Raw genomic sequence first — 27,442 nt, 5'->3', positions numbered from 1 at the left:
CTGTTGATTTGGCCAAAGTCACCCAGCTGGCTTTGATGCCTAATGTGGGACTAGAACTCACCATCTCCTAGTGATTGATCCACAGCCACCCAGCTGGCTTCATGCCTAAGGCAGGACCAGAACTCCTTGACTTCTGGTTTTTAAGCCAGCACCTTAAACACTAGGCTAGTGGCGTAGTATTGAAGGCATCGGACAGAAACCGGGAGACGGTGAATTCTAGACATGAAGCTAGCTGGGTAACCTTGGGCCAGTCACACTCTCTCAGCCCTAGGAAGTAAGCAATGGTAAACTAAAATCTGGCCAACACAACTGCCAGGACTTCTCCATCCAGTTGTCAAGAGTCAACGCTGATTTGAAGCCATCTCCACACAAAAAATAGATACAATCAGCACGTGAATTAATGATACACCCACACTTTCCTTTGGTCCCTCTGCCATCTGATGCATTCTCCAAATTGTTGACATGTGAACATGACCCAGGCAACCTCCCTCATCAAATTAACTAGGCTAGCCCCTTCCTTCCTTCTTCCTTCCTACCTACCTTCCTTTCTTCCTTCCTTCCTTCCTTCCTTCCTTCCTTCCTTCCTTCCTTCCTTCCTTCCTTCCTTCCTTCCTTCCTTCTTTCTTTCTTTCTTTCTTTCTTTCTTTCTTTCTTTTCTTTCTCGCTTCCAAACTGATTCGTTTTCTGATCTTAAGATTGTGAGTTGCTACTCGGAACTGCAGAGCAGGTTCCATCTGCAGGATCCACAGTTAGTTGTTGAGATCTACCATAAATCTTTCTCACTAGCTCTCTTCCCTCTGCACAATGCTCAGGAAATGTCCAGATGGTGAGGGGAGGTTGTTGGACGGGGGGGGGGGGAAGATAACAAAAGAGAGAAGACGGCAGAAGACATTTTGCTCAAGGATGGAATACAGTTTCTCATGGTGTGTGTTTTTCTCCCCCATCCTTTGATCCAGCTCTCTGGGAAAAAGCCAACATACAATATATATACACAGAGAGAGAGAGAGAGAGAGAGAGAGAGAGAACGAGAGAGCTAGATTCAAAGCCAACAACCACACCTAACCCATACTAGTTCACTGGAATGGCATATGAAACTAAGAAGGACTTAGATAATCAGGCTCCATCGTGAACATCTGCTGACCTTCAATCACCCAACTTGGTTTGGTTTCAACAGATGACCCTGACTCAACAACTGTGGGAGGGAAGGAAATAAGGTTTTCTTTGTTCCCATTTCTCAGCCTGCTGACTTTAGACATCTCTCTCTCTCTCTCTCTCTCACTCTCTCGCTCTTACTCTCTCTCTCGCTCTTTTTTTAAAAAATTTATATCCCGCCCTTCTCCGAAGACTCAGGGCAGCTTACATTGTGTAAGGCAATAGTCTCATCCTATTTGTATATTTATATACAAAGTCAACTTATTGCCCCCAACAATCTGGGTCCTCATTTTACCTACCTTATAAAGGATGGAAGGCTGAGTCAACCTTGGGCCTGGTGGGACTTGAACCTGCAGTAATTGCAAGCAGCTGCTGTTAATAACAGACTGTCTTACCAGCCTGAGCCACTAGAGGCCCTTTTCTTTCCCCCCACCCCTCTCCCTCTCTTTCTCTCCCCTCTCTCTCTCTCTCTTTCCACCCTGTTTGATTTTGGCTATCGGTGCTCTCATCCATTCAGCCCAACAGGAGCCAACAGGAAGAGAGCAGGGAGGTTGTGTGGTCCACCTACAACAAACAGGTGGGCAGGTGGACTTCTTCCACCCAAGTTTTTTCACAAGGCGGCGCCCAGATCGAACAGTAGATAGTCAGGCCCTCCTGTTCTCCCTTTGTCCGTCCAGTCTGTCAACAGGATGAGTTAAGAAGTCAGGCATCTAAAATATAGGTTGCTCATTGTCTGGGGAGCAGAGGCATCACAAAATCTCGTTTGCTAAACAGTGTGGCTTTTGACTTCTTCTTCTTCTTTTTTTTTTTTTTGGAAGCATTGTGTCATGATCTCAAGGGACAAAAACAAAGTTTTCCCTTGAGCCTTCTCAGTCAGCCGTGATGACTAAAGCAGGGAATCCTCCATCCAAGGTGGAAGAGAATCTCTCAACCTGGGTCCCTCAAGGCCTCGGAGCAGTTCTGCTGAAGGCTGATCAACAAACAACCTTGGTTGGGGCAGCTGGCATTTGACAGATGCTTTGTTGACAAGAGGATAGAAATGCCCGCAGCAGGAAAGGGTGGGTCTCCTTTTAAGGCAGGGGTGAAATCCAGCAGGTTCTGACAGGTTCTGGAGAACCGGTAGCAGAAATTTTGAGTAGTTTGGAGAACCGGCAAATACCACCTCTGGGTGGCCCCAGATTGAGGTGGGAATGGAGCAGTGATGAAACCCATTTTTTTTTTTACTACTGGTTCTGTGGGTGCAGCTTAGTGGGCGTGGCTTGGTGGGCGTGACGGGAAGGATAGTGCAAAATCCCCATTCCCACTCCACTCCAGGGGAAGGATATGGCAAAATCTCCATTCCCACCCCAATCTGGGGCCAGTCAGAGGTGGTATCTGCCGGTTCTCTGAACTGCTCAAAATTTCCGCTACCGTTTTTCCAGAACCTGTCAGAACCTGCTGGATTTCACCCCTGGAATGGAGATTTCGCAATATCCTTCCCCCAGGAGAGGGGAGGGAATGGGGATTTTGCAGTATCCTTCCCCTGCCATGCCCACCAAGCCACACCCACCACGCCACACCATGCCCACCAAGTCATGTCTACAGAACCAGTAGTAAAAAAAATTGGATTTCACCACTGTTTTAAGGTGCTGCCCTCTCTCATCCATCTCATCCCCCAGCCAGGGGGTGGGGAAACACGAAACTTTCCTAGAAGGTTTCATTCAAGCCTAGGAGGTTGAAGGAAGCTGAATTGCAAAGTAAAAGAGCAGGAGACCAGGAGGTATAATCGTTGAGTGATCTCCTTGGGTGGCCAAGATCTAAAAGAAGAACGCAAGACTTAGTCTTGCGTAGCACAGATGGATCAGCTGCAAATCTACCTGGTTTGATTCTCAAGTATTAAATACGCTGAGAAGTCTGTACTTGTTGGATGTATTTTACCCGCTGACCCAAATTCCTCAATCTTCTTGAGTTTTGAAGTTGGCTGCAAGAAAGTAAGTGTTTTGACCTGAGGACCACTTTAAATCTTCATAATCCAAAAATCCCCGGGTGCTTTGAGTGACAGACGCTTAACTATATAATTCATGCTACTCAATTCTACCGTCTGTCCATCCAAGTGTTTATTTTGCTTTGCGCTGTTCTTCCTTCTTATCCTATTTAGTCCCAAATTCTAGTCCGATTGTGTTAATTCCAGCCTCTTTCCTGGGTTCCCAATTGGTGAGCCGTGGTGGCGCAATGGTTAGAATGCAGCAGTGCAGGCTAACTCTGCCCACTGCCAGGCGTTCGATCCTGACCGGCTCAAAGTTGACTCAGCCTTCCATCCTTCCGAGGTGGGTAAAATGAGGACCCAGATTGTTGGGGGCAAGAGGCTGACTCTGTAAACTGCTCAGAGAGGGCTGTAAAACATTGTGAAGTGGTATAGAAGTCTAAGTGCTATTGTCACAGTTAATCCTCAACCACAATTGGGAGCAGAATTTCTGTCGCTAAGCAAGGCGGATCAGTGAGTCGTGCCCAATTTTGCAACCATTTGCAAAACCGTGGTTGTTAAGTGAATCAATGCAGTTCTTAAGTGAATCGTGCCGCTTCAAAGCGAATCTGGCTGCGCCCCAGTAAGTTTGCTTGTCAGAAGGCGGCTGGGAAGGTCACCAGTGTTGATCACGTGACTCCGAGATGCTACAACTATCATAAATACACACCTGGTTCCCAAACGCCTGCATTTTGACCATGTGACCATGTGGAGGCTGCAACAGTCATAAGTGCGAGGACAGTCGTAAGTCAGTTTTCTCAGTGCCGTTGTAACTTTGAACGGTTGCTAAGCAAACGTTGTAAATCTTAGCTGCTCTTCTCAGAACTTTTTCCAAAGATGCTGAGATTTTGGAAAAAGTGCAGAGAAGAACAACTAAGATGATCAAAGGCCTAGAGGCTAAAATATAGAAAGAACGGTTGCAGGAACCCTGGGCATGGCCAGTCTAGTGAAGAGAAGGACCAGGGGACACAGGATAGCAGTCTTCCAGTATCTGAAGGGCTGCCACAAGGAAGAAAGGGGCAGATTATTCTCCAAAGCACCAAAGGGCAAGACAAGAAACAAAGGTTGGGAACTAATCAAGGTGAGAAGCAACCTGGCATTAAGGAGAAACTTCCTGACAGTGAGGACAATGAACCAGTGGAACAGCCTGCCACCAGAAGTTGTGGGCGCTCCATCACTGGAGGCTTTCAAGAAGAGACTGGACAGCCACTTGCCTGAAATGGGATAGGTTCTCCTGCTTGAGCAGGGTGGCGGCTGAACTGGAAGACCTCCAAGGTCCCTTCCAGCTCTATTCTATTCTATTCTATTCTATTCTATTCTATTCTATTCTATTCTATTCTATTCTATTCTATTCTATTCTATTCTGAGTTGAGGACAACCTGTATATCTCAGGGGTGAAATCCAGCAGGTTCTGACAGGTTCCAGAGAACCGGTAGCGGAAATTTCGATTAGTTCGGAGAACCGGCAAACACCAACTCTGGCTGGCCCCAAAATAGAGATTTTTACAATATCCTTCTCCCAGGAGTGGAGAGGGAATGGAGATTTTTGCAGTACCCTTCCCCTGCCACACCCACAAAGCCCGTCCATCGTCACGCCACGCCCACCAAGCCACACCCACAGAACTGGTGGTAAAAAAAAAAAAATTGAATGCCACCACTGGTATATCTCTCCTGCCGTGGCTGTCTCCAGCTCATATAACCAAAGGCGCAATGTTTACAAAGCACCTCAAACTTTGGTGTGTCTTTCTGTTGTGCTCCGCAGTTTGGGCTGATGTGCCGAAGACACGGTCCAGTTGCTGAAGGAAGGGATATTATGAAAGGCACAGAGACATACACACCTGACGCATGATATGTTTGCCGCATGCCAGAGGCACTTTTCCTGGTCTACACAAAGGCCAAAGGCTACAGAACACGCAGCATCAGCTAGTTAAAATCTCCCTGCTCAGCACAGCCGCAAAAGTTCCTGCTTGTCTCAGAAAGCCCGCTTACAAAGGTTTTATTATCCTCGCCTTCTCTTTTGCGCGTTCCCGACATCGGTTTCCTTTCCTAAAACAGCCAATTCTGCCCGGTTCCCTATAATCATGTTCTGTCATCGCTTTTTTTTTTTTAAAGAAAGAAAACAAATCCGAATGCCACTCAGGGTTTTTGGAAACTGCCAACTCTGATCTAAATAGCCGGTCAAGAATCCTGACCTTTGACCTGGGTAAGTTTTTGCAAAAGCCATCCGTATTTTAATCGAGCCCACGGTCTGTCCGGCACATTCCTCCAATTCAGCAAGTTTACACCACAGTCTTAATATGCGCCTTACAAAACATTTTTCCTCTAACAGAGCATCAATTCATGCCCAGGGATAAGTTTGGCTTAGAGCCCAGGTATGCCAGTTATCAACAAAACCGTAAGTGGAGTGGGCCAGGCGTTATATTCAGCGTCTCAGACTGCAAGAAATCATTTCTCGTTTTCCTTCGTTTTGTCTGCTCTGTTCATCGATTTTGCAGATCATCTACGAGACGCCCTTTGTGAATTGTTTAGAGCCCCGATCCGTTGGACGCTGGCTCCCAGTTGTAGCTGCCTAGGACAGCATCGTTCAATTGAATCAGAGGATGGTGGGGGAGGGAGCCTTCAACAAACCATCATGGGAGGGAGGAGGGAAGAGGAGGAGGAGGAGGAAAAAAGACTGTGTGGTCCTTGGTGCTCTCTGAGTTTGGTTGTTTTCTTGCAGACATTTCATGACCCAACTAGATAACATCATCAGTGCTAATAGGGGAGGAGGAAGAAGAAAAAAGAGTGCGTGGTTCTTGGTGCTTTCTGAGTTTGGTTGTTTTCTTGCAGACATGAGGAGGAGGAGGAGGAGGAAGAGGAGGAAGAAAAAAGAGTGCGTAGTCCTTGGTGCTCTCTGAGTTTGGTTGTTTTCTTGCAGACATGAGGAGGAGGAGGAGGAGGAGGAGAAGGAGGAGGAAGAAAAAAGACTGCATGGTCCTTGGTGCTTTCTGAGTTTGGTTGTTTTGTTGCAGACATTTCATGACCCAACTAGATAACATCATCAGTGTTAGAAGGGAAGGAGGAGGAGGTGGAGAAGAGAAGGAGAAGGAGAAGGAGAAGGAGAAGGAGAAGAGAGAGAAGGAACCAGATCAGCTAAGGACTGTTTACTAGACTGGGAGGTTGAAAAAAAAAAAGATATTTGAAAAACAAAGATCAACCACGCCTGCATTGTTCCTAAAAGAGACTGCCCAAAAGTGTCCAGGAAGCCACCAGGCAATGTCACAGTTTCCAGAGGTGCACAATAATTTTATTTTAAAAGCATGCAACACACACACACACACAAAATCAAATCATTGCCAAATTCAGCTCTGCATTTGCTGGTGCTCCCTTCCGCCAGTTGCTCAGCTCTTCCGTTAGCGGTCTTTAAAAATTTAGAGCTGGGAACTGTTGTGGTTGCCTCCCTAATGCACCTGCTCGAAAAAAAGGCCGAGGAGAAGAGCTTGCTGGGGGGGATGAGAAAGAACAGCATCTGTGCTGGGAAACCATGATGAATGGAGAACAAGCCGCATTTGAAGGAAAATATTAGGGGGGGCGGGGAAATGTTAGGGTCTAAACCATGAGAAGAGAGGAAAGGTTAACTTAGACCTCTGTCTCAATCTCCTTATGCAGGTTTATGCACACATTTTAAAGCCACATTTTGCTTAACGATGTTTTGTTGAATAAATTAGCACAATTAGCACCCAACTGAGCCAAGAACCAGATAGCTCAACATGGTCAAATGTAAAAAAAGGTGAAGGTTAAAAGGTAAAGGTTTGCCCTGCCTGACTCTAAAGGGAATACTTATCTCTGTTTCTTGGCTGAGGAAGCCAGCATTGTCCGAAGACATTTTCCGTGGTCATGTGGCCAGCATGACTATACTCCAAAGGTGCATGGAAGCTGTTACCTTCCCACCCAAGTGGTACCTATTTATCTACTTGCATTTGCATGCTTTTGAACTGCTAGGAGCCGTGGTGGTGGCACGGTGGTTAGAGTACAAGACTGCAGGCTACTTCTGCTGCCTGCCGGCTGCCTGCAATTTGCCAGTTCAAATCTCACCAGGCTCAAGATTGACTCAGCCTTCCCTCCTTCCGAGGTGGGTTAAAGGGGGACCCAAATTGTTGGAGGCAATATGCTGACTCTCAACCGCTTAGCGAGGGCTCTATAGTATATAGTATATAAGTCTAAGTGCTATTGCTAGGTGGGCAGGAGCTGGAACGAGGAACGGGAGCTCACCCCATCACACGGCGCTTGGGTCTCGAACTGCCGACCAACCTCAGCGTCTTAACCGCTAGACCACCACATCCTCTTTTGGTAAAAATCTATGCTACGCAAAAAGCCAGACTTTCCCTGTAGGATGCAAACAAAACATCTGGACGCTTTTCAAGACCGCCTTGGTTTTCATACTACGGTGGGCCCCCACGCCTTGTTGACCACCCGTGCTTTCTTGGGCAAATGTGAAGACTTTGGATGGTTTCTCTGGGTGGGCAGAATTATTCACTCGGTAAACGGAAAAACAGCAATGTCCCTGAAGGGAAAATGCAGGCTTTTTTCCTTCCAACCTGACTGTCAGCCAAGGGTTACTCAGAGTTAGAATGGGTGAGCTAGCAAGGCTCTTTCTGAAGAATTATGGTCAAGAATTGCTGAATGCCAAGAGTCTAAGAGTCACTTATGGTTGGTGCAATCAAGCCCAGGAGGAGATAAAGAGAACATTGACCTGTTGTGGAAAACAGAAGTATTCTCATTCCTGGAAAGGGTCTTCAGGTAAATTTTCCTTTCCGCAGAAGGGCAGAGTATTTCAAACCCCCCCCCCCCGGCTTTCAAAATTAGGACATTTTTTAAAAAAAATTCGAAGCAAGATCCTACGCCAGTCATTGCGGTCAAGGTTTCTTAATCTCAGCGACTTCAAGAGGTATGTAACAGCTGATGTAACAGTAACAGAGTTGGAAGGGATCTTGGAGGTCATCCAATCCAACCCCCTGCTCACACAGGAGACCTGCACTAGGGATTCGAACCGCCCGAACTGCCAACCTTTCTGATCAACAATCCACCTAGTCAGATGTATGGATTTGAAGTCCATATTTCTTAAAGTTGTTGACGTTGAGACATGCTGGTTTGGAAGGGGATGCAAACAATCTTTGTTGAGTTAATCCAGCGGTCCACCTAATCCAGCATCTTGTCTCCTACAAAGGTCTTCTGGAAGCCCACGAGATGCCCAAGTAGGACCTGTCAGGCATTAGAAATTTCAACAAGCGAGCATTATTTTGGGATCCTCTGAGAGCGGGATTTCCAAGTTGTCTTATTATCCATCATTGCTTTTGGAAATCGATTTGTATCTTCCCTTTTCTGGCAAAACTCAGGGCAGCCTTATTAAAGAAATAAAACACAATCATTTTTGTTTCCACTTGGAAACCGTTTCTGGACTTTGTGCTTGAGGTAGAAAAAAAGTGAAAGGTTGATTTTGGGTTTTACCGATTCGGTGACTTTGTTGTCATAGAAATGGCAAGTTTTATATATTATAAAAGTATAATAGACTATTAGACTATAATAGACTATTATATAAAAGTAAAAAATTGAGGCTTGATGTTATTATATTATTTTTACTGCACCGAAGGGAGTCAAAATGCCTTTTCGTTCTTTTTCTCCACTTTGCTACAGCTTTCCCTTCCCTATTTTTCCTATTATTTTCTTTCATATGTCTGTATTTCTGGTAAAAAAAATACTGTATTTATGTAAAAATTATAATCTTAAAAAAAAAAAAAATCTCATAGCAGCAGCATTCATTATCTTTTTTCCTACAATTCTTTCTTGGACCCCAGATTCAGGTTCAAGACTTGTAAGACTTTTTCCAATTCAGCTAAGATGTCTGGAGGTTCCATCAGCAACATGGTATTGCAAAGCTGACACAGCACACAGATCTAAAATTAAAATATGTGGTCAAGACCACACCGCTGGCTAGACATGTAGACTAACTTTGTAAGGAGAAAAGTATTTATTGAGGGAGAAAGTCAACAAGTGGCTCTGAGAATTGCTAAACACCTTCAGAAATAGTTTCTCATGTTCTGATGCTCTTCAATTCCCAAGGATACTGTGGTATGAACTATAAGGCAGCCACAATCTTCTGTGTAAACACTATATTTACACACTTATTTGCAAATAGTAAGATTGCTGCCGCTATGGCATTTCTAAACTAGGGCTGATCAGGAAGTTCAACACATACTTCCTCAGGCACTACAGTGAGACACTCACTAGCACTCAATAAATACTTTTCTCCTTACAAAGTTAGTCTACATGTCTAGCCACTATAATCTACTATATTATACAGATGCAAGATTTTCCGTGCAAGATTTAAATTTTCTTCAAATTGAAGTAGGCTATGACTTGGGAAAACTCATGAAATACACTGCAATGCTTTCCAATGTGCACAGACACCCAATTCTGTTCAATCTAGTTATTGACTTTAGCTCATTTGTGTGTTTGCACAATGCCCCAAACCTTAGCTCAACCGAACATTTAGCATCATGTGTCAGTTACACCACTGCCAAGATGCAGTTACATAAGAGAAACTATTTGTACAATAATTAGTTCATTCGGATCAAGGATGAAAGGTTCTTGAGGTTATCTTCAGCTAAACTGAAATGAAATATATTTTTCTTTTTTTAAAAAAAAACATTTAACTACCCTATGACCTGTTTCCCAAGAGACAGGCTAGGAAAAAAGGCTTCCAAACCGAAAGAAGAAATGTGTTTTCCAAATTTTATTATAAAATAAGGAACACAACAATCTTCAGGCATTAAAGGTTGCTTTGTTAGCCACAAACTTTGGAAACATTCTTGTTTCACTTTGAACAGAAAAAAATTATTTCCTTTTAAAGGCAACATTTGGAACAAGATAAGAACAAGAACAAAGAAGAGAACAGAATATCTTTTATCCTTTGAGAAATGTTTGTGCCTCATAAAAGGGTGTTAAATGTTGCTGGGGCATGATTTTCTTAAAAAAAAAAAATATCTACAGCCAAAATATTACCAGCATATTCTGAGTAAAAATGACATGGTCCATCAATGTTTTCATTGGTCAGATCCATAAATCATACGAAATGAACTTGAAATTAGGCAGCGTCTGGATTAAAATGATTCAGCCATACGAAGATACCGTTGCTTAGCTTACTCTCAGAATGCTGAATTACAACTTAAGCCATGAGTCACAGTTTGCAAACCATGATGGTCAGGCTCTTCTATCCTAAGACAGGGGTCTCCAACCTTGGCAACTTTAAGACTTGTGGATTTCAACTCTGGGAAGCTGAGTTGAAGTCCCCAGGTCTTAAAGTTGCCAAGATTGGCCCTGTCCTAAGATATAAAGCAAGTGATGCTATGGCTTAATACAGGGGTCTGCAAACTTGGCTCTTTTAAGACTTGTGGACTTCAACTCCCAGAGTTCCTCAGCCAGCAAAGCTTGTACAATAAAAAGCTTTGCTGGCTGAGGAACTCTGGGAGTTGAAGTCCACAAGTCTTAAAAGAGCCAAGTTTGCAGCCCCCTGGCTTAATAAAATGTGTTCACCAGCCTGGGTTGTTCTAACAAAACAGCTAAGCAAACCATGGTTAGCGTAGAGGGTGAAGAAGGCTATTGCACAGAAGGCCAGCAGCGGTCATAAAGAATAGAAACAAGAGAGAAAATTGGTCCGTGGGACTTTGGGAATGGAGAAAGACTTCAGCATCCTGTCTTATCAACAGCAATGAACACTATTTAACTCAAAATGGAAATATTGTATTTTGAGAAAGAACTAAAGGAAATTGACTAATCAAGGAAGGAAATTTTTAACAAATACAGGCTATCTTGAGTCAAACTCAACTTCTTTTCATGGATATCTCTGCGCAATTTTCTTGGCATGATACAGCAGTAAACAGGAGCAACGCTACTGGCTTAGCATCTTAGAAACATTGCTTGTGGCAAGCCACCCACAAATGCTGGAACAAACAAGCTTTTCAAAAAAAAACTCTACATCAACCAGGACTTGATCAGGAGCCTGCATTTCTGATATTCCTTTTGGGGGGGAGGTGTTTTTATATTTTTAATGTGGTTTTTCTAATGGTTTTATAATTTTAGAACTTTAAACCACCCAGAATCACTTGGTTGGTACAGAAACTGAACAGATCAATAAATAAATTAGGAAATGGAACAAGGTCTAGGAAGCAAACTTATCAAGTCCGGACGGTTTCCTAGAAAACCAACATTATCATGGACATCTGGAGATGTTCCAAGTGCTCAGCTATCTTGCCAACCAGAAGTCAACTATGTCCAATCAACATTAGTCATGGTGATCAACCGACTCTTTGCTGTTTAGTCATAATTTGGCGTGTGTGTATCTCACACACACACATTTCTTCTTCTGAACATAGATAATTCTTCTCCATACTCTTAACCTAGAAAATACGGTAGATCGTAGGGCTGGTGAAGGGTTTCGCCATATCTCCTGCCCTACGTGGGAGTAGTCATGTGGGTTTGAATTACTCGCAAAACAGCCTTTCATTCAAGGTTAAGGTTGCTGTGGCCTTAAGCGCCCAGCTCTTTCTAGAAATCTGGTGGTCAGATCTAAGCTAGAGGAAAATTTTGGCCAACACCCCATGCTGCTGAGTTTGCATCAGGTCTGAAAGGAGAACTTTGTCAAAGTCTGCAAATTCTCCAAGCTTGAAATTGCTTACCAAGTGGTGGTGGTGGTTTTGTTGTTGTGTGTATGTGTGTGTAGGGGGGAGTCAGTGGAGCTCAGTCCTTGCATATATATAATATAATATAACAACAGAGTTGGAAGGGACCTTGGAGGCCTTCTAGTCCAACCCCTTGCCCAGGCAGGAAACCCTACACCATCTCAGTCAGATGGTTATCCAACATTTTCTTAAAAATTTCCAGTGTTGGAGCATTCACAACTTCTGCAGGCAAGTTGTTCCACTTATTGATTGTTCTGACTGTCAGGAAATTTCTCCTTAGTTCTAAGTTGCTTCTTTCCTTGATCAGTTTCCACCCATTGCTTCTTGTTCTATCCTCAGGTGCTTTGGAGAACAGCCCGACTCCTTCTTCTTTGTGGCAACCCCTGAGATATTGGAACACTGCTATCCTGTCTCCCCTAGTCCTTTTTATTAAACTAGACATACCCAGTTCCTGCAACCGTTCTTCATATGTTTTAGCCTCCAGTCCCCTAAAACATATGAAGAACGGTTGCAGGAACTGGTCCTCAACTCAATTACACTCTGCAATTTGTCCAAAAACCGGTTCTTGGGTGATTTAAAACTCTAATAAATACCATGAGTTTGGAGGGGAAAGTATTTATAGATCAGAATTAGTAATTGGGCAAACTCACTCAAAAAGATTCCCTCCGCAAACACAACTCATTGCATTATTATGAGTCATTCTTTCTCTCTCTCTCTCTTACACACGCATGAACGTATGCATGTATGCAGGGGAAACATGACAATTCTATTTATTTCCTGCTGCATCAGGAAATAGCACTATTGTTATACGAGGAAATGCAGCACAAAAGAAAAATCGTGATCATAAAAGGCTTGAACCAAAGTTGCTTCAGCAGGAAAGAGGAATTATTAATATGTTGTATATGTATATAGTTGTAGTTTCTGTTTTTTGTTTCCTGCCAAGATGCCAAATATATTTATCTACGTAAATAGATCTATGTTGTATCTACAGTGCTCATAGGGCACTCTTAACTTCTGTGTGAAAGCCTGAGTTATACCAAGTTAGAGAAATGCAAATTTTGGAAGACCATTTGCAAGATTTCTTCCCATTTTTCAGTTTCATCTTCTTCTAGAACTTCAGCAAGCCCTTTTTTATAACTTTTTCCAGGCATCTCTTTTCTTCAAATTCAGATAGGGGAAATAAGATGCATTTTAGCAGAATTCCCTCTGATCTGGTGTTCTTCAGGAGTTGGGACTTCATGACCCTCCTGGAACAGGATTATAGGAGTGTCTCCTGTCCATGGCATCTACGGAAGCATTTCTCAACACTGATAACTTCAAGGTGTGTAGACTTCAACTCCCAGAATTCCCCAGCGAGCCATGCTGGAAGTTGAAGTCAACATATCTTAAAGCAGGGGTCTCCAACCTTGGCCACTTTAAGCCTGAAGGACTTCAACTCCCAGAATGCCCCAGCCAGCTTTGCTTGGAGTTGAAGTCCTCCAGACTTAAAGTTGCCGAGGTTGGAGACCCCTGTCTTAAAGCATGCTGGCTGGGACATTCTGAGATTTGAAGTCCACGCACTTTAAAGTTAAGAAACACTGAACTGAACAAGTTACTTTCTATCAGACACGGCTGTATCTGGGATCAGGTTCTTTAACTGTGTGAGAAATAGTGTTCACACACGCCCAGTTTTCGTTTACACCTTTATCTTAGTCAAGCATTCCCCTGGAGGTACAAATTGTGTAACAGTTCAACTTGGCAAACCACAACATGTTAAGTTATTGGCTGACCCTTGTAAAGTTACATCCAATAAACATTCCTACAGAAGATGAGATTATCTCCAACAGTTAAGATCATGTCGAAGAAGAACTATCTTTGCCATGTCAAGATTAATTTGGACTTTTAAACCTTGTGTGTTCGCTTTTGCTTTATCTACCACTTCTTCAAAAGTGGGCACAGGGCAACAACTGGAGACGAATCGAAAAAAATATATAGAATTCTAGAACCAATCATTAAGAAAGACTTTGTGGCATGGTAGCTGTTCACTCACTTACCCTTAAATTCAGTAAATTATGCATTTTCACTCCCCCTCCCCTCTCCAAAAGCTCTTTCGGTACAGAAATAGCAGAAGATCAAGGCTATGTGCTAAACTGCAAAATAAACATGGGTTGGAAAGGTTTAGAGAGATGGCCACGTTGACTTTGGGATAATCTCCTTTACCCTTTGAGAAGAAAGTTGAAATAGAACATAATTTAAACTTTGAGACATAAAGATAACATGGCATGAGCCTTGGTCTCCTCAGATTTTCAGATAAGACAGACGATCAGGAGGATAACGAAGTAAGAGAAAAGGTAGAAAGATGGAGGAAGTGCTAGATTCCTGCAAACCAGTCAGGCGGGTAATACGTGAAATCCCAGTTAGCTTTTGACCCAGAAACACCCACAACCTGGCAGATGATTGTGGTTGCGTCGTCCTCCACGTTTCTCAAGCTCTCGAGCCACTCGAAAATGGGTGGACTGCAACTCGCAAAATTGGGACATCAACTCCCAGAATGGGTGGACTTCAATTCCCAGAACTCCCCAGCAGGAATGCTGGGTGGGGGTTGGCAATTCATTCTTTCTTCATAAGGCATCTTGGTTCAAGGTTTGAAATACTCAATCAAGATTGATACTGCATGCTGTGATTAAGCCAGTCTCGGCTTTCTGTCATCTGCTAAGCCAGCCAGGAATCCCAATTCTGACTAGAAAAGGCTGGGTGGAGTTCATATCTAAGATTAAGCCACATCATGAATAAGTGATCTAATTTATCATGAATGATTATGAATTAGTAATCTAATCAACCTACGCCAGTGATGGGTTTCAACATTTTTTACTACCGGTTCGGTGGGTGTGGCTTGGTGGGTGTGGCAGGAGAAGAATACTGTAAAATCTCCATTCCCTCCCCAATCCAGGAGAAGGTTACTGCAAAATCCCCATTTCCTCCCAATCAGCTGGGACTTGGGAGGCAGAGAAGAGATGGGGGGACGGGGCCAGTCAGAATTTTTACTACCGCTTCTCCGAACTACTCAAAATTTTTGCTACCGGTTCTCCAGAACTGGTCAGAACTTGCTGAAACCCACCTCTGACTTACACTATGTGAGGAATTATGGTCCACTTCTCAGGTTTTTTTTTAATTATTATTTGCATTTATATCCCGCCCTTCTCCGAAGACTCAGGGCGGCTTACACTATGTTAGCAATAGTCTTCATTCTATTTGTATATTTACATACAAAGTCAACTTATTGCCCCCCACAACAATCTGGGTCCTCATTTTACCTACCTTATAAAGGATGGAAGGCTGAGTCAACCTTGGGCCTGGTAGGACTAGAACCTGCAGTAATTGCAGGCAGCTGCTGTTAATAACAGACTGCATTAGCAGTCTGAGCCACAGAGGCCCTTGAATAAGCCAGTCTTAGTAGGTGTACAGAACACACCACACCACAAACCAGGATTTATAAGCCAGCATTCCTGGGATCATACCATAAAGTCAACCCAAAGGTTGCGTCTGATCCAAGCTGGTCTCCAGGCAGCCTTGAGGACGTAAAATATGAGCAACTCTGTAGTAATTCTGGGGACCAGGCAGCCTTTCCAAACCCCGAGATCTGAAATAACTATTACTTTGCATCCAACTTCAATCGCTTGAGAAACATTCATTTCCACTCGGTGTTGCAAGACCCAAAAGAGGAACAATTTGGTAAAGATAATTAGTATGTTGACTCTCTGGGCTCAGAAACTAAAACCAAGAGAGACAAACTTTTGTTGTGAACCTGTTTATTTTCCTACTTGTTTTCCAAGTCTACCGCAAAGCCAGTTTGAAGGCTACGGCTACCACTTTCATAGGTGGTTTCTCCGGGAATGGGCTTCAAAAATTTTAGGCAAGGGGTTCTCTGCCCGGTTGCTGGGTGGGCGTGGCCATGGCAGGCGTGGCCTAGTTGACCTTCTGCGCCAAGGTGGGGGGAGGGCATTTTTGCCCTCCCTGGGCACCGGAGGCTTTCCTCGAGTACTTCCAAACTTCCAGTAGGTCCGTTTTTCACTCTCCCCGAGCCTCCGTGTGCACCCTGCACTTACCTGCATCCCAAAATGGGCTGCATGGGGACTCCTGGGAGGGGAGGGGATGGGAGGGGTGGGTGGGGCAGGGCGAGGACAGCCAGGAGTGGGATTTGGGGGTTCTCCAAACTCCACAGCATCTTAGCTAAAGGTTCTCCCAAACCCTTGCGAACCCCCTGGCAGCCCACCCCTAGGTTTCTCTCAAAGAACCAGGAATTGGTGCTACACTTCTGGGACACAATTTCCCAAGGAGCTCTGGGGATCAAAAAGGTGGCACAGGTGGCTCTGGAGCCCAGGTGGCACAGGGAGATTAAGTTTCCAAATTGTGGTGTGCAAAGACACTAGTTTGAAGACACTTGTGAGAACCCAATGCAGGAAGACGTATGATCAAAACGAGCCCAACATTTATGTCGTTTGGTGAGACGTTTGTTAAGGGAGTTGCCGTGAGTCTTAAAATATACTACGAGCCAATGGCCTCCTGTGATGACTTGTGGGAATTTGTGGAATGATGCCAACATGTTAAATTGTTTAGAATTAGAATTAGAATTAGAATTAGAATTAGAATTCTTTATTGGCCAAGTGTGATTGAACACACAAGGAACTTGTCTTGGTGCATAGGCTCTCAGTGTACATAAAAAGAAAAGATGCCTTCGTCAAGAATCATAAGGTACAACACTTAATTATAGTCCTAAGGTACAAATAAGCAATCAAATCATATTAGGAAACAGTCTATATAAATTGTAAGGATACCAGCAACAAGGTTACAGTCATACAGTCATAAGTGGAAGGAGATGGGTGACAGGAAGGATGAGAAGATTAATAGTAATAGTAATGCAGATTTAGTGAATAGTTTTACAGTGTTGTGGGAATTAGTTGTTTAGCAGAGTGATGGCATTTGGGAAAAAACTGTTCTTGTGTCTAGTTGTTCTGATGTGCAGTGCTCTATAGCGTTATTTTGAGGGTAGGAGCTGAAACAATTTATGTCCAGGATGCGAGGGGTCAGTAGATATTTTCACAGCCCTCTTTTTGACTTGTGCAGTATACAGGTCCTCAATAGAAGGCAGGTTGGTAGCCATTGTTTTTTCTGCAGTTCTAATTATCCTCTGAAGTCTGTGTCTCTCTTGTTGGGTTGCAGAACCGAACCAGACAGTTATGAAGGTGCAGTTCAATGTGGAACTGTAATTTTTCTGCCTCTTGACTAACCTCAGCCGGAAAACATTTTACTACGTTTCTCAGAAATATTTCAGGCAAATCTTGACCTGTTCCTTATTGTACCATGTACACATTTATCTGTGCAATGTAATAAAGGAAGGAAATCAGATTAGGGCTGTTCAACTTGCATGCAACAACAAAAAAAGAAAAAAAAGAAAAAACCCAAGAAGAGCTTTAGTACAAAATTACTAAATTTGGGAGCAGGAAGAAGACAGACGTATGTTGAAAGGAGAGCAAATATTCTTTACCTACATGAATTCCCACCACAATGCTTCCCTGCAAAGCAGGTTTCTGCTAGCATGGCCTGGTCCTTTTAAGAGTCCTTATTTCAGATTTGTTATGTTAGTTTGGGATTTGGGCAGCACTTGGAGGTAGGCCAGGATCATAGGAGTGGTACTTTATTGATGTATGGATGTAGTGACAAAGAAAGAAAGAGAGAGAGAGAAAGAGAGAGAAAAGAAAGAGAAAGAAAGAAAAGGAAGGAAGGAAGGAAGGAAGGAAGGAAGGAAGGAGAGAAAGGAAGAGAGAAAGAAAGAGAGAGGAAGGAAGGAAGGGAGAGAGAGAGAGAGAAAAAGAGAAAAGAAAGAGAAAGAAGGAAGGAAGGAAGGAAAAAGAGAGAGAAAGAAAGAGAGAGAGAGAGAGAAAGAGTGAGAGAAAGAAAGAGAGAGGAAGGAAAGAAGGAAAAAGGAAGGAAGGAAGGAAGGAAGGAAGGAAAGAAGGAAGGAGAGAAAGGAAGAGAGAGAGAAAGAGAGAAAGAAAGAGAGGAAGGAAGGAAGGAGAGAGAAAAAGAGAGAAATAAAGAGAAAGGAAGGAAGGAAGGAAAAGAGAGAGAAAGAGTGAGAAAGAGAGAGGAACGAAAGAAGGAAAAAGGAAGGAAGGAAGGAAGGAAGGAAGGAAGGAAGGAAGGAAAGAAGGAAGGAGAGAAAGGAAGAGAGAGAGAAAGAGAGAAAGAAGAGAGGAAGGAAGGAAGGAAGGAAGGAAGGAAGGAAGGAAGGAAGGAAGGAAGGAAGGAAGGAAGGAAAACAAAGAGAGAAAGAAAGAGAAAGAAAGAGAGAGAGAGAGAGAGAAAGAAAGAAAGAAAGAAAGAAAGAAAGAAAGAAAGAAAGAAAAAGTCTTTCTGACTCATCATACATGAAATAAAACCAAGACATTGTTCTTTTGAGTTTCCTTCTCATACTTGTTTCATTCTCTGGTCTGTGTAATCCAATATTTTTTAATCTTGGCACATTTTTAAGAGGGGTGGATTTTAAGCCTCCTGCTGGCTGGGGAATTCTGGGAGTTGAAGTCCACCCCTTGGAGAAGAGATGACACTGATGTCACCACGTCTCCAAGGAAATCAACTTTTGTCCAGGACCTCCACGGAAGACTAAAACTACGATAACCGAGAAAGGCTCCAGTTTATTTTATTTATTCATTCTTCCATTCAATTTAAATGCCCCCCCACCCCATCCCATCTGGAGGCAACTCTAGGCGGCTTACAATCATCATCATATTGTCATATAATAACAGAATCTTGCAGGACTGATTGTGCTGTGCCAACTCCTCCTTCTTATAGGAGATGTCTACCTGGGATGTTCCCCAGGACTTAAAGAAAATTTCAGCCCTTGTTTAGCCAGTTCTTGCACACTTCTATCCAGGTCTTTCTCTCTATAATAGCTTTCCCTATTCCTATCTAAATCCTGCGGATTGCAGATCCAAGAACCGCTTCTCTAGCCGTGGGCAGAGGGATCCCTGTAAAATGGACTTTAATGAGATTTAATCAACGTTTCCGAGGCTGTTTATGCTGGGCATTCAGCCCCTGAGATCAGAGAGCAGAAGCTACAGAAGGTTGCCATGCTAAGAAATAAGATCATAATCCTCTCTTGGTAAGCAACGTTGATTCCGCTGGCACGGAAATCCTTTGGAGACCTCGCAATCCCTCCTTGGGAATCAGGCTGTGTCTTTATTATGTCATTCCCATCTGGGCTTGGCGGCTTGATCTGACATAACACCTCCAACAGAGATTAGACGTGACAAATAAGTGCTAGAGTTAGAGAAATATACAACACTAACTCTCACTGTTGCAATTCTCCTCCAGATCCAGAAGGGCTCTGGATCAGAGACTCCCCCTCCCCAAGAATGACAAAAGAAAAAACCCTAGGTTAAAGTAAGGGCTCCTGCACAAGACATCCAAAACTTCCAGCTTCAGGAGCAGTCTACCATTGAATATCAATGCCTTGATATTCAGCCCTTCTCTCTTATGACACTCTGACCCGATTGGCTGAATGCGGGGGGGGGGGTGTCGATTTCCCTCCCAAAGAGGATTTAAAGCCACATCCAACAGAGGGATAGAATCAAGATCACGTGAAGTGTTAATACTACTTTATAAGGCCTTGGTAAGGCCACGCTTGGAATACTGCATTCAGTTTTGGTCGCCACGATGTAAAAAAAATGTTGAGACTCTAGGAAGACTTCAGAGAAGAGCAACAAAGAGGATTAAAGGCCTGGAGACTAAAACATATGAAGAACAGTTGCAGGAATTGGGTTTGGCTAGTCTAGAGAAAAGAGGGACTAAGCGGAGGGGACATGATAGCAGTCTTCCAGTATTTGAGGGGCTGCCACAAAGAAGAGGGGGTCAACCTATTTTCCAAAGAATCTGAAGGCAGGACAAGAAACAATGGATGGAAACTGATCAAAGAGAGAAGCAATCTGGAATTAAGGTGAAACTTCCTAATAGTGAGGACAATTAACCAGTGTTGGAATAGCTTGCCTTCGGATGTTGTAGGTGCTCCATCACTGGAGGAATAGAATAGAATAGAATAGAATAGAATAGAATAGAATAGAATAGAATAGAATAGAATAGAATAGAATAGAATAACAGAGTTGGAAGGGACCTTGGAGGTCTTCTAGTCAAACCCCCTGCCCAGGCAGAAAATCCTACACCACTTCAGACAAATGGTTATCCAACCTCTTCCTAAAAATTTCCAGTGTTGGAAATTTAAAGTCTTTAAGAAGAGACTGGACAGCCACTTGTCTGAAATGATATAGGTCTGGGATCTCCTGCTTGAGCAAGGGGTTGGACTAGAAGACCTCCAAGGACCCTTCCAGCTCTATTCTGATTGGTCATCCTTGATTTCTTTAGGGCAAAGTGCGAATAAATAATATCTATTGGAACTGACAGCTATACAGATCCCTATGTATGCCTCCTACTGAAGGTAGAATCTTGGAAGCAAGATGAGTGAGAGAAAGTTTGCCTCCTTAACGCATTGTGGAAATACACCCAACCACAAACATTTTAGGAAAACATTAAAATATTCTCCCCGGCAATTGAACTGCCAGTGGCCAAGTTAATGGAAGTAACCAGGGATGGATAAAATACCTTTTGGCAACCTTGTGCAACCACAAAAAATATAATAGAAAGAGAATGCATCCACAAAAAATAATGATCAATACTCTTAGGTACATTCATGGAACATTTTGGCCCGGCTATAAATCTCACGTCAACAGCAAGACTTTGCTGAACTTATAAAGAGCACCTTAAAGAAGATATTATTTTGACCTCTTAAAAAGTAAAGCTATAGGTGAGTCTAAAACAGGCCCACCAAATAAACCTCGCCATCTACCTGACATCCCACAATCCTAGAAGGCCACGGATGAGAAAAAGTTCAACCAGAATATAGAATAGAATAGAATTTTGTATCGGCCAAGTGTGACTGGACATACAAGGAATTTGTCTTTGGTGTATATGCTCTCGGTGTACATTAAAAAAAAATAACATTCATCAAGAATCATAAGATACAACACTTAGTGATAGTCATAGGATACTAAATAAGCAATCAAATCGTACTAAGAAACTAAATAAAACAATATAAATCGTAAAGATATAAGCAACAAGTGGGAGGAGATAGGTAATAGGAAGGATAGCACTAGCAATAGCATTTAGACTTCTATACTGCTTTACAGGGCTTTTACAGTCCTAAGCAGTTTATAGGGTCATCATATTTGCCCCCAACAATTTGGGTCCTCATTTTACTGACCTCAGAAGGATGGAAGTCAACCTTGAGCCGGTCAGGATTGAACTCCTTACTGTGGGCACAGTTATCCCGCAATACTGCATTCTAACCACTGGAAAGGAAGGAAGGAAGGAAGGAAGGAAGGAAGGAAGGAAGGAAGGAAGGAAGGAAGGAAGGAAGGAATAGCACTTATATACCGTTTTACAGTGTTTTACAGCCCACTGTAAGCGGTTTACAGGGTCAGCCTCTTGCCCCCAACAATAGGGGTCCTCATTTTACCGACCTCGGAAGGATGAGAAGAATATGAACCTGTCACTAAAGAAATCCATGCATGGACCTCCCTTGGTGACCTATTACAGAGAGTATGGAAAAGCATGCAAATCTCTCTGGGCTGAAATGAGAGAACGATGAAGGGTTTTAGAAAGATGGACGCGTCTTCTAAAATCCTTTCTCGTTCTCTCATTTCCCAGCACATCCCTTAGAAACACACACACCCCTCCCCTGGATGTCTCCTCACATTTGCCAGCTTCCGAGCTGGAGAGGTAAGTGGTTTGTTTGGGTGGGGGGGTTCCTGTTCCTACCATCGAAACAAGGTTGTTACAAATAGAGATGCTGCAGAGAAAGTTTATCATTGCGATAACCAGGCGAGTCAACGCAAGCAGGGCAGCGAGCACGTGCGTCTTCGAATGAGGGCAAAGCCAACTCGCACTGATCATGTTGCCTAGTTTGGGCACAAGACGTCCGCAAGCAAAAGGCCAAGCTCAGAAAGTCCGTCTCCCCTCACCCCCACCAAGGATCTCACAGGTTGCTTTGTTTTTAACCTGGTCCCATCTCCAAGTTAGGTTCAGGATGATGGGCCCCCATTTCTGCCTCTTTCTTCCTAACCTTAAAGGATGCCTTTGAAGGATGGAGTTTGGGTCTTCTCTGGTAGGGAAGCAAAGAAGGCGCCAAAGCCATAGCATTTCTTTCTTTCTTTCTTTCTCTTTTCTTCCTTCCTCTCCCTCCCTTCTTTCCTTCTTCTTTCTTTATTTCCTTCCTTCCTTCCTGCCTCCCTCCCTCTTTCCCTCCCTCCTTTCCTATCTTCTTCCCTCCTTTCCTATCTTTCTTTCTTTCCCTCCTTCTCCATCCCTTCTTTCCTATGTTCTTTCCTTCCTTCCTTCTTTCCTTCCCTTCTTTCCTGTTTCCCTCTCTCCCTCCTTCCCTCCCTCCTTATCTTCTTCCCTTCTTTCCTATCTTTCTTTCTTTCCCTCCTTCTCCCTTCCTTCTTTCCTATGTTCTTTCTTTCCTTTCTTTCCTTCCTTCCTTCCTTCCTTCCTGCCTCCCTCCCTCTTTCCCTCCCTCCTTTCCTCCTTTCCTATCTTCTTCCCTCCTTTCCTATCTTTCTTTCTTTCCCTCCTTCTCCATCCCTTCTTTCCTATGTTCTTTCCTTCCTTCCCTCCTTCTTTCTTTCCTACCTTCTTTCCTGTTTCCCTCTCTCCTTCCTTCCCTCCCTCCTTATCTTCTTCCCTTCTTTCCTATCTTTCTTTCTTTCCCTCCTTCTCCATCCCTTCTTTCCTATGTTCTTTCTTTCCTTCCTTCCCTCCTTCTTTCTTTCTTTCCTTCCCTTCTTTCCTGTTTCCCTCTCTCCTTCCTTCCCTCCCTCCTTATCTTCTTCCCTCCTTTCCTATCTTTCTTTCTTTCCCTCCTTCTCCATCCCTTCTTTCCTATGTTCTTTCTTTCCTTCCTTCCCTCCTTCTTTCCTTCCCTTCTTTCCTATTTCCCTCTCTCCTTCCCTCCCTCCTTATCTTCTTCCCTCCTTTCCTATCTTTCTTTCTCTTTCTTGTCTATCCTCTCTCTCTCTCTCTCTCTCTCTCTCTCTCTCTCTTCCCATCATGTGTTGGATCTCCCGCCCCCCAAACCCACCCACCCCCCCACCCACCCCAAAGTCCACCTCCCGAACCGAACAGGTGCAGGAAGGGTCGGCGCCCCCCCCCCAACACCCTCCGCCTCCTGGCCCCAGCCCACCCCCACCCCCAGCCCACCCCGAGCGCCCCGGCTTACCCAGCGCAACTGTCAGGATGCGGGGACTGGCGGTGCGAGGGAAGGCGGCGCAGCGCAGCAGCGGCAGCAGCCCCAACAGCAGCAGCAGCCCCAGCGGGCGGCGGGCAGGCGAGGCGGCGCGGCGGCGCTCCGGTGGCGGGTTCATGCTGAGCGTCTCTAACTTCGGGGGTCTCGTCTCGAACTTCGCTTTGGGAACCGGAGTGAAACTGACAGAAGCTATAAGAGCTGGCCAAGCCCCCGCGTGGGCGGGGCAGAGGTTGGCTCTTCTGGGTTGCCTGTCTATATAGAGAAGCAGAAAAGCGTCAAAAGTCTTCCAGATTGTCAGAACTGGCCCAAAGGTGCCTTTTTCCCCCTTTTTCTGGAGGCAGCTGGACTTCCTTGGTCGGTTGGTTTGTTTGTTTTTCTTTTGAAGACGTTTCGCTTCTCATCCAAGGAGCTTCTTCAGCTCTGACTGGATGATGGTGGGGAAGGGAAGGATTTCTCTTCCTGGCAAACAGCTGGTCCTTTGCCTCCTTTCTGAAGGTCTTGAAGCCCTTGGAGGTTTATCTATATGTCCTCAGGATTACCTGAGTGGGGCTTCTGGTTCCTGTAGTCTGCAATTTTTTTCCCCTCTGGAAATCCATTCCTACTCCCATTCCAAGGGTGTTCATCCCAAATTGTACAGCTAAAAGTACAATCTGTAGAGATCCTCCAGGTCATGGTTGTCCCTCTGGAATGAACTCCTCCCGGGATTTCGTCAACTTCCTGACCTTCGAACCTTCCGCCGCGAGCTTAAAACACATCTATTTATTTGTGCAGGACTGGACTAGAATTTTAATCTTAAATTTAATGGGGTTTTATCATTTTAATTGTAATTTTTAAATTTTGGCCTATTTAAATAAGTTTTTTAATTAGTGTTTTATCTTGTATTATATTTGTATTTTTATCGGGCTGTAAACCACCCTGAGTCCTTCGGGAGATAGGGCGGCATAAAAATTTGATTAAATAAATAAATAAATAAAATAAAGATGCTTTTTTCAGGAGGCAACTGGACTTTCTGGTTTGTTTTTTTCTTTGAAGTCGTTTTGCTTCTTGGATGAGAAGTTCTGGCAGAACTGAAGAAGCTTCTTGGATGAGAAGCGAAATATTTTCAAAGAGGAAAAAAAAACCAAGACAGTCCAGTTTCCTCCTGGGGAAAAAAAAGGCACCTTTGGGTCATTCAGAGAATGGTTATCCCCAAAGTGCTTTTCCAAAAGGCAACTGGACTTTCATGGGCGTTTTCCATGAAAATGCTTCGCCTCTCATCCCAGAAGCTTCTTCGGTTCTGCCAGAAGTCAAAAAGTCAGAAAGCATATTGATTGTTTCCTGATTGCTTATTTGTTCCCTATGACTATCATTAAGTGTTATACCTTGTGATTCTTGATGAAGGTATCTTTTCTTTTATGTACACTGAGAGCATATGCACCAAGACAAATTCCTTGTGTGTCCAATCACACTTGGCCAATTAAAAAAATTCTATTCTGTTCTGTTCTGTTCTACTCTACCCTATGCTACACTATTCTATTCTCTATTCTATTCCATTCCATTCCATTCTGTATTTCTATTCTTTTCTATTCTATTCTGTTTTCTATCTTCTATTCTACTCTACTTTATTCCATATTCTATTCTATTCTATTCTATTCTATTCTATTCTATTCTATTCTATTCTATTCTATTCTATTCCATTCCATTCCATTCCATTCTGTATTTCTATTCTATTCTATTCTATTCTATTCTATTCTATTCTATTCTATTCTATTCTATTCCATTCCATTCCATTCCATTCTGTATTTCTATTCTATTCTATTCTATTCTATTCTATTCTATTCCATTCCATTCCATTCCATTCTGTATTTCTATTCTATTCTATTCTATTCTATTCTATTCTATTCTATTCTATTCTGTATTCTATTCTATTCTATTCTATTCCATTCTATTCTATTCTATTCATTCTATTCTATTCTATTCTATTCTATTCTATTGTATTCTATTCTATTCTATTCTATTCTATTCTATTCTATTCCATTCCATTCCATTCCATTCCATTCTGTATTTCTATTCTATTCTATTCTATTCTATTCTATTCTATTCTATTCTATTCTATTCTATTCTATTCTATTCTATTCTATTCTATTCTATTCCATTCTGTATTTCTATTCTATTCTATTCTATTCTATTCTATTCTATTCTATTCCATTCCATTCCATTCCATTCTATTTTCTATTCTATTCTATTCTCTATTCTATTCTAGTTTCTATTCTATTCTATTCTATTCTATTCTATTCTATTCTATTCTATTCTATTCTAGTTTCTATTCTATTCTATTCTATTCTATTCTATTCTATTCTATTCTATTCTATTCTATTCTATTCTATTCCATTCCATTCCATTCCATTCCATTCTATTCCATTCTATTCTATTCTATTCTATTCTATTCTATTCTATTCTATTCTATTCTATTCTATTCTATTCTATTCTATTCTATTCTATTCTATTCTATTCTATTCTATTCTGTTTTCTATCTTCTATTCTACTCTACTTTATTCCATATTCTATTCTATTCTATTCTATTCTATTCTATTCTATTCTATTCTATTCTATTCTATTCTATTCCATTCCATTCCATTCCATTCTGTATTTCTATTCTATTCTATTCTATTCTATTCTATTCTATTCTATTCTATTCTATTCTATTCTATTCCATTCCATTCCATTCCATTCCATTCTGTATTTCTATTCTATTCTATTCTATTCTATTCTATTCTATTCTATTCTATTCCATTCCATTCCATTCCATTCCATTCTGTATTTCTATTCTATTCTATTCTATTCTATTCTATTCTATTCTATTCTATTCTATTCTATTCTATTCTATTCTATTCTATTCTATTCTATTCTATTCTAATGTATGCTCCCACACCTCCACAGCCCAGGCAGATAGGTAGATAGGTAGACCCAGACATAGACTCGATCTATCTCTCTAGCTATATTACATAGGTATTCTTAAGACACTAGCTATCAGTGGGTAGGTGAGGGAGAGAGACAGACAGGCAGACAGGCAGGCAGGCAAACGGACTGATGAGTGGTGCAATGGCCTAGAGGTGGAGCTCTCGCCTCACAATCAGAAGGCTGTGAGTTTGATCCTAAGTAGAGGCAGATATTTCTCTCTCTGGGCACAATGAGAAAATATATCTGCTGAATGTAACTCCACATTGGCGACAGGAATGGCATCCGGCTATTAATGCTAGCCCCATTCAGTTGCCCAGATATATTATGGTGTTGTTAAATGATAGATAGATAGGCAGGCAGATGATGAATAGAATAGAATAGAATAGAATTTTTTATTGGCCAAGTGTGATTGGACACACAAGAAATCTGTCTGTCTGTGTCTATATCTATTTATTTATCTATCTATCTATCTATCTATCTATCTATCTATCTATCTATCTATCTATTTATCATGTTCTATTATCTATCTAACTGTTCTATTATCTATCTATCTATCTATCATCTATCTATCTATCTATCTATCTATCTATCTATCTATCTATCTATGAATGATACTGTCCTCAATTTACGAACACAATTGGGACCAGAATTTCCATGGCTAACCTAATCTTGTCTTGTCTTCAGGTGCTTTGGAGAATAAGTTGACTCCCCCGACTCTTCCTTGTGGCAGCCCCTCAAATATTGGTACATTGCCATCATGTCACCCCTAGCCAATGGCGGGATTCAAGTAATTTAACAACCGGTTCTCTGCCCTAATGTTTTCTTCCAACAACCAGTTCGCCAAACTGCTCAGAAAGTTAACAACCGGTTCTCCCGAAGTGGTGCGAACTGGCTGAATCCCACCACTGCCCCTAGCCCTTCTCTTCATTAGACTACTAGACAAATCCAATTCCTGCAACCGTCCTTCGTGTGTTTTTAGCCTCCAGTCCCTTAATCATCTTTTCTGTTCTTCTCTGAATTGACCTTGATCACCTAACCTTGATGGCTAGCTGATCCCCAGATATTAGTTAGTTAGTTAGTTAGTTAGTTAGTTAGTTAGTTAGTTAGTTAGTTAGTTGGCTTGCAAGAAGAAGGCTTGTGAGAGAGGCCATTCCATTCCACGCTCAGTCTCTTTGCTGATCGTCGCATTTTGAGGCTGCAACGAATAATGTCAGATTTTCCATCATTCCGAGCAAACTCTTGGAAACTCTGACCTTGTGATGAATGACAGACGGCTGTTGTGATTACTATAAGCAGG

At 42.7% G+C, this 27,442-nt stretch overlaps 1 protein-coding gene and 1 long non-coding RNA gene across 2 annotated transcripts in view; one reads left to right on the top strand and one right to left on the bottom strand.

Moving 5' to 3' along the window:
- SEMA7A (semaphorin 7A (John Milton Hagen blood group)) overlaps positions 1 to 24,090 on the bottom strand; it is a 45,117-nt gene extending 21,027 nt beyond the window's left edge. Inside the window, exon 1 of the mRNA XM_058155851.1 lies at positions 23,179 to 24,090. Coding sequence (XP_058011834.1) covers positions 23,179 to 23,323 — 145 coding nt within the window. The 5' untranslated portion in view covers positions 23,324 to 24,090. The remainder of the gene's footprint in view (positions 1 to 23,178) is intronic.
- On the top strand, positions 2,570 to 6,106 carry LOC131184505 (uncharacterized). The gene is made up of 2 exons (XR_009151988.1): positions 2,570 to 3,122; positions 4,916 to 6,106. It is a non-coding gene; the product is annotated as an uncharacterized LOC131184505 (long non-coding RNA).
- Positions 24,091 to 27,442: the final 3,352 nt, after the last annotated feature.

This window comes from Ahaetulla prasina, chromosome 13 (genome assembly GCF_028640845.1).
Source record: "Ahaetulla prasina isolate Xishuangbanna chromosome 13, ASM2864084v1, whole genome shotgun sequence".
In the NCBI taxonomy this organism is placed as follows: domain Eukaryota; kingdom Metazoa; phylum Chordata; class Lepidosauria; order Squamata; family Colubridae; genus Ahaetulla; species Ahaetulla prasina.
Note: the sequence above shows the minus strand (reverse complement) of the source record. Positions and strands in the feature narration are given on the sequence as shown.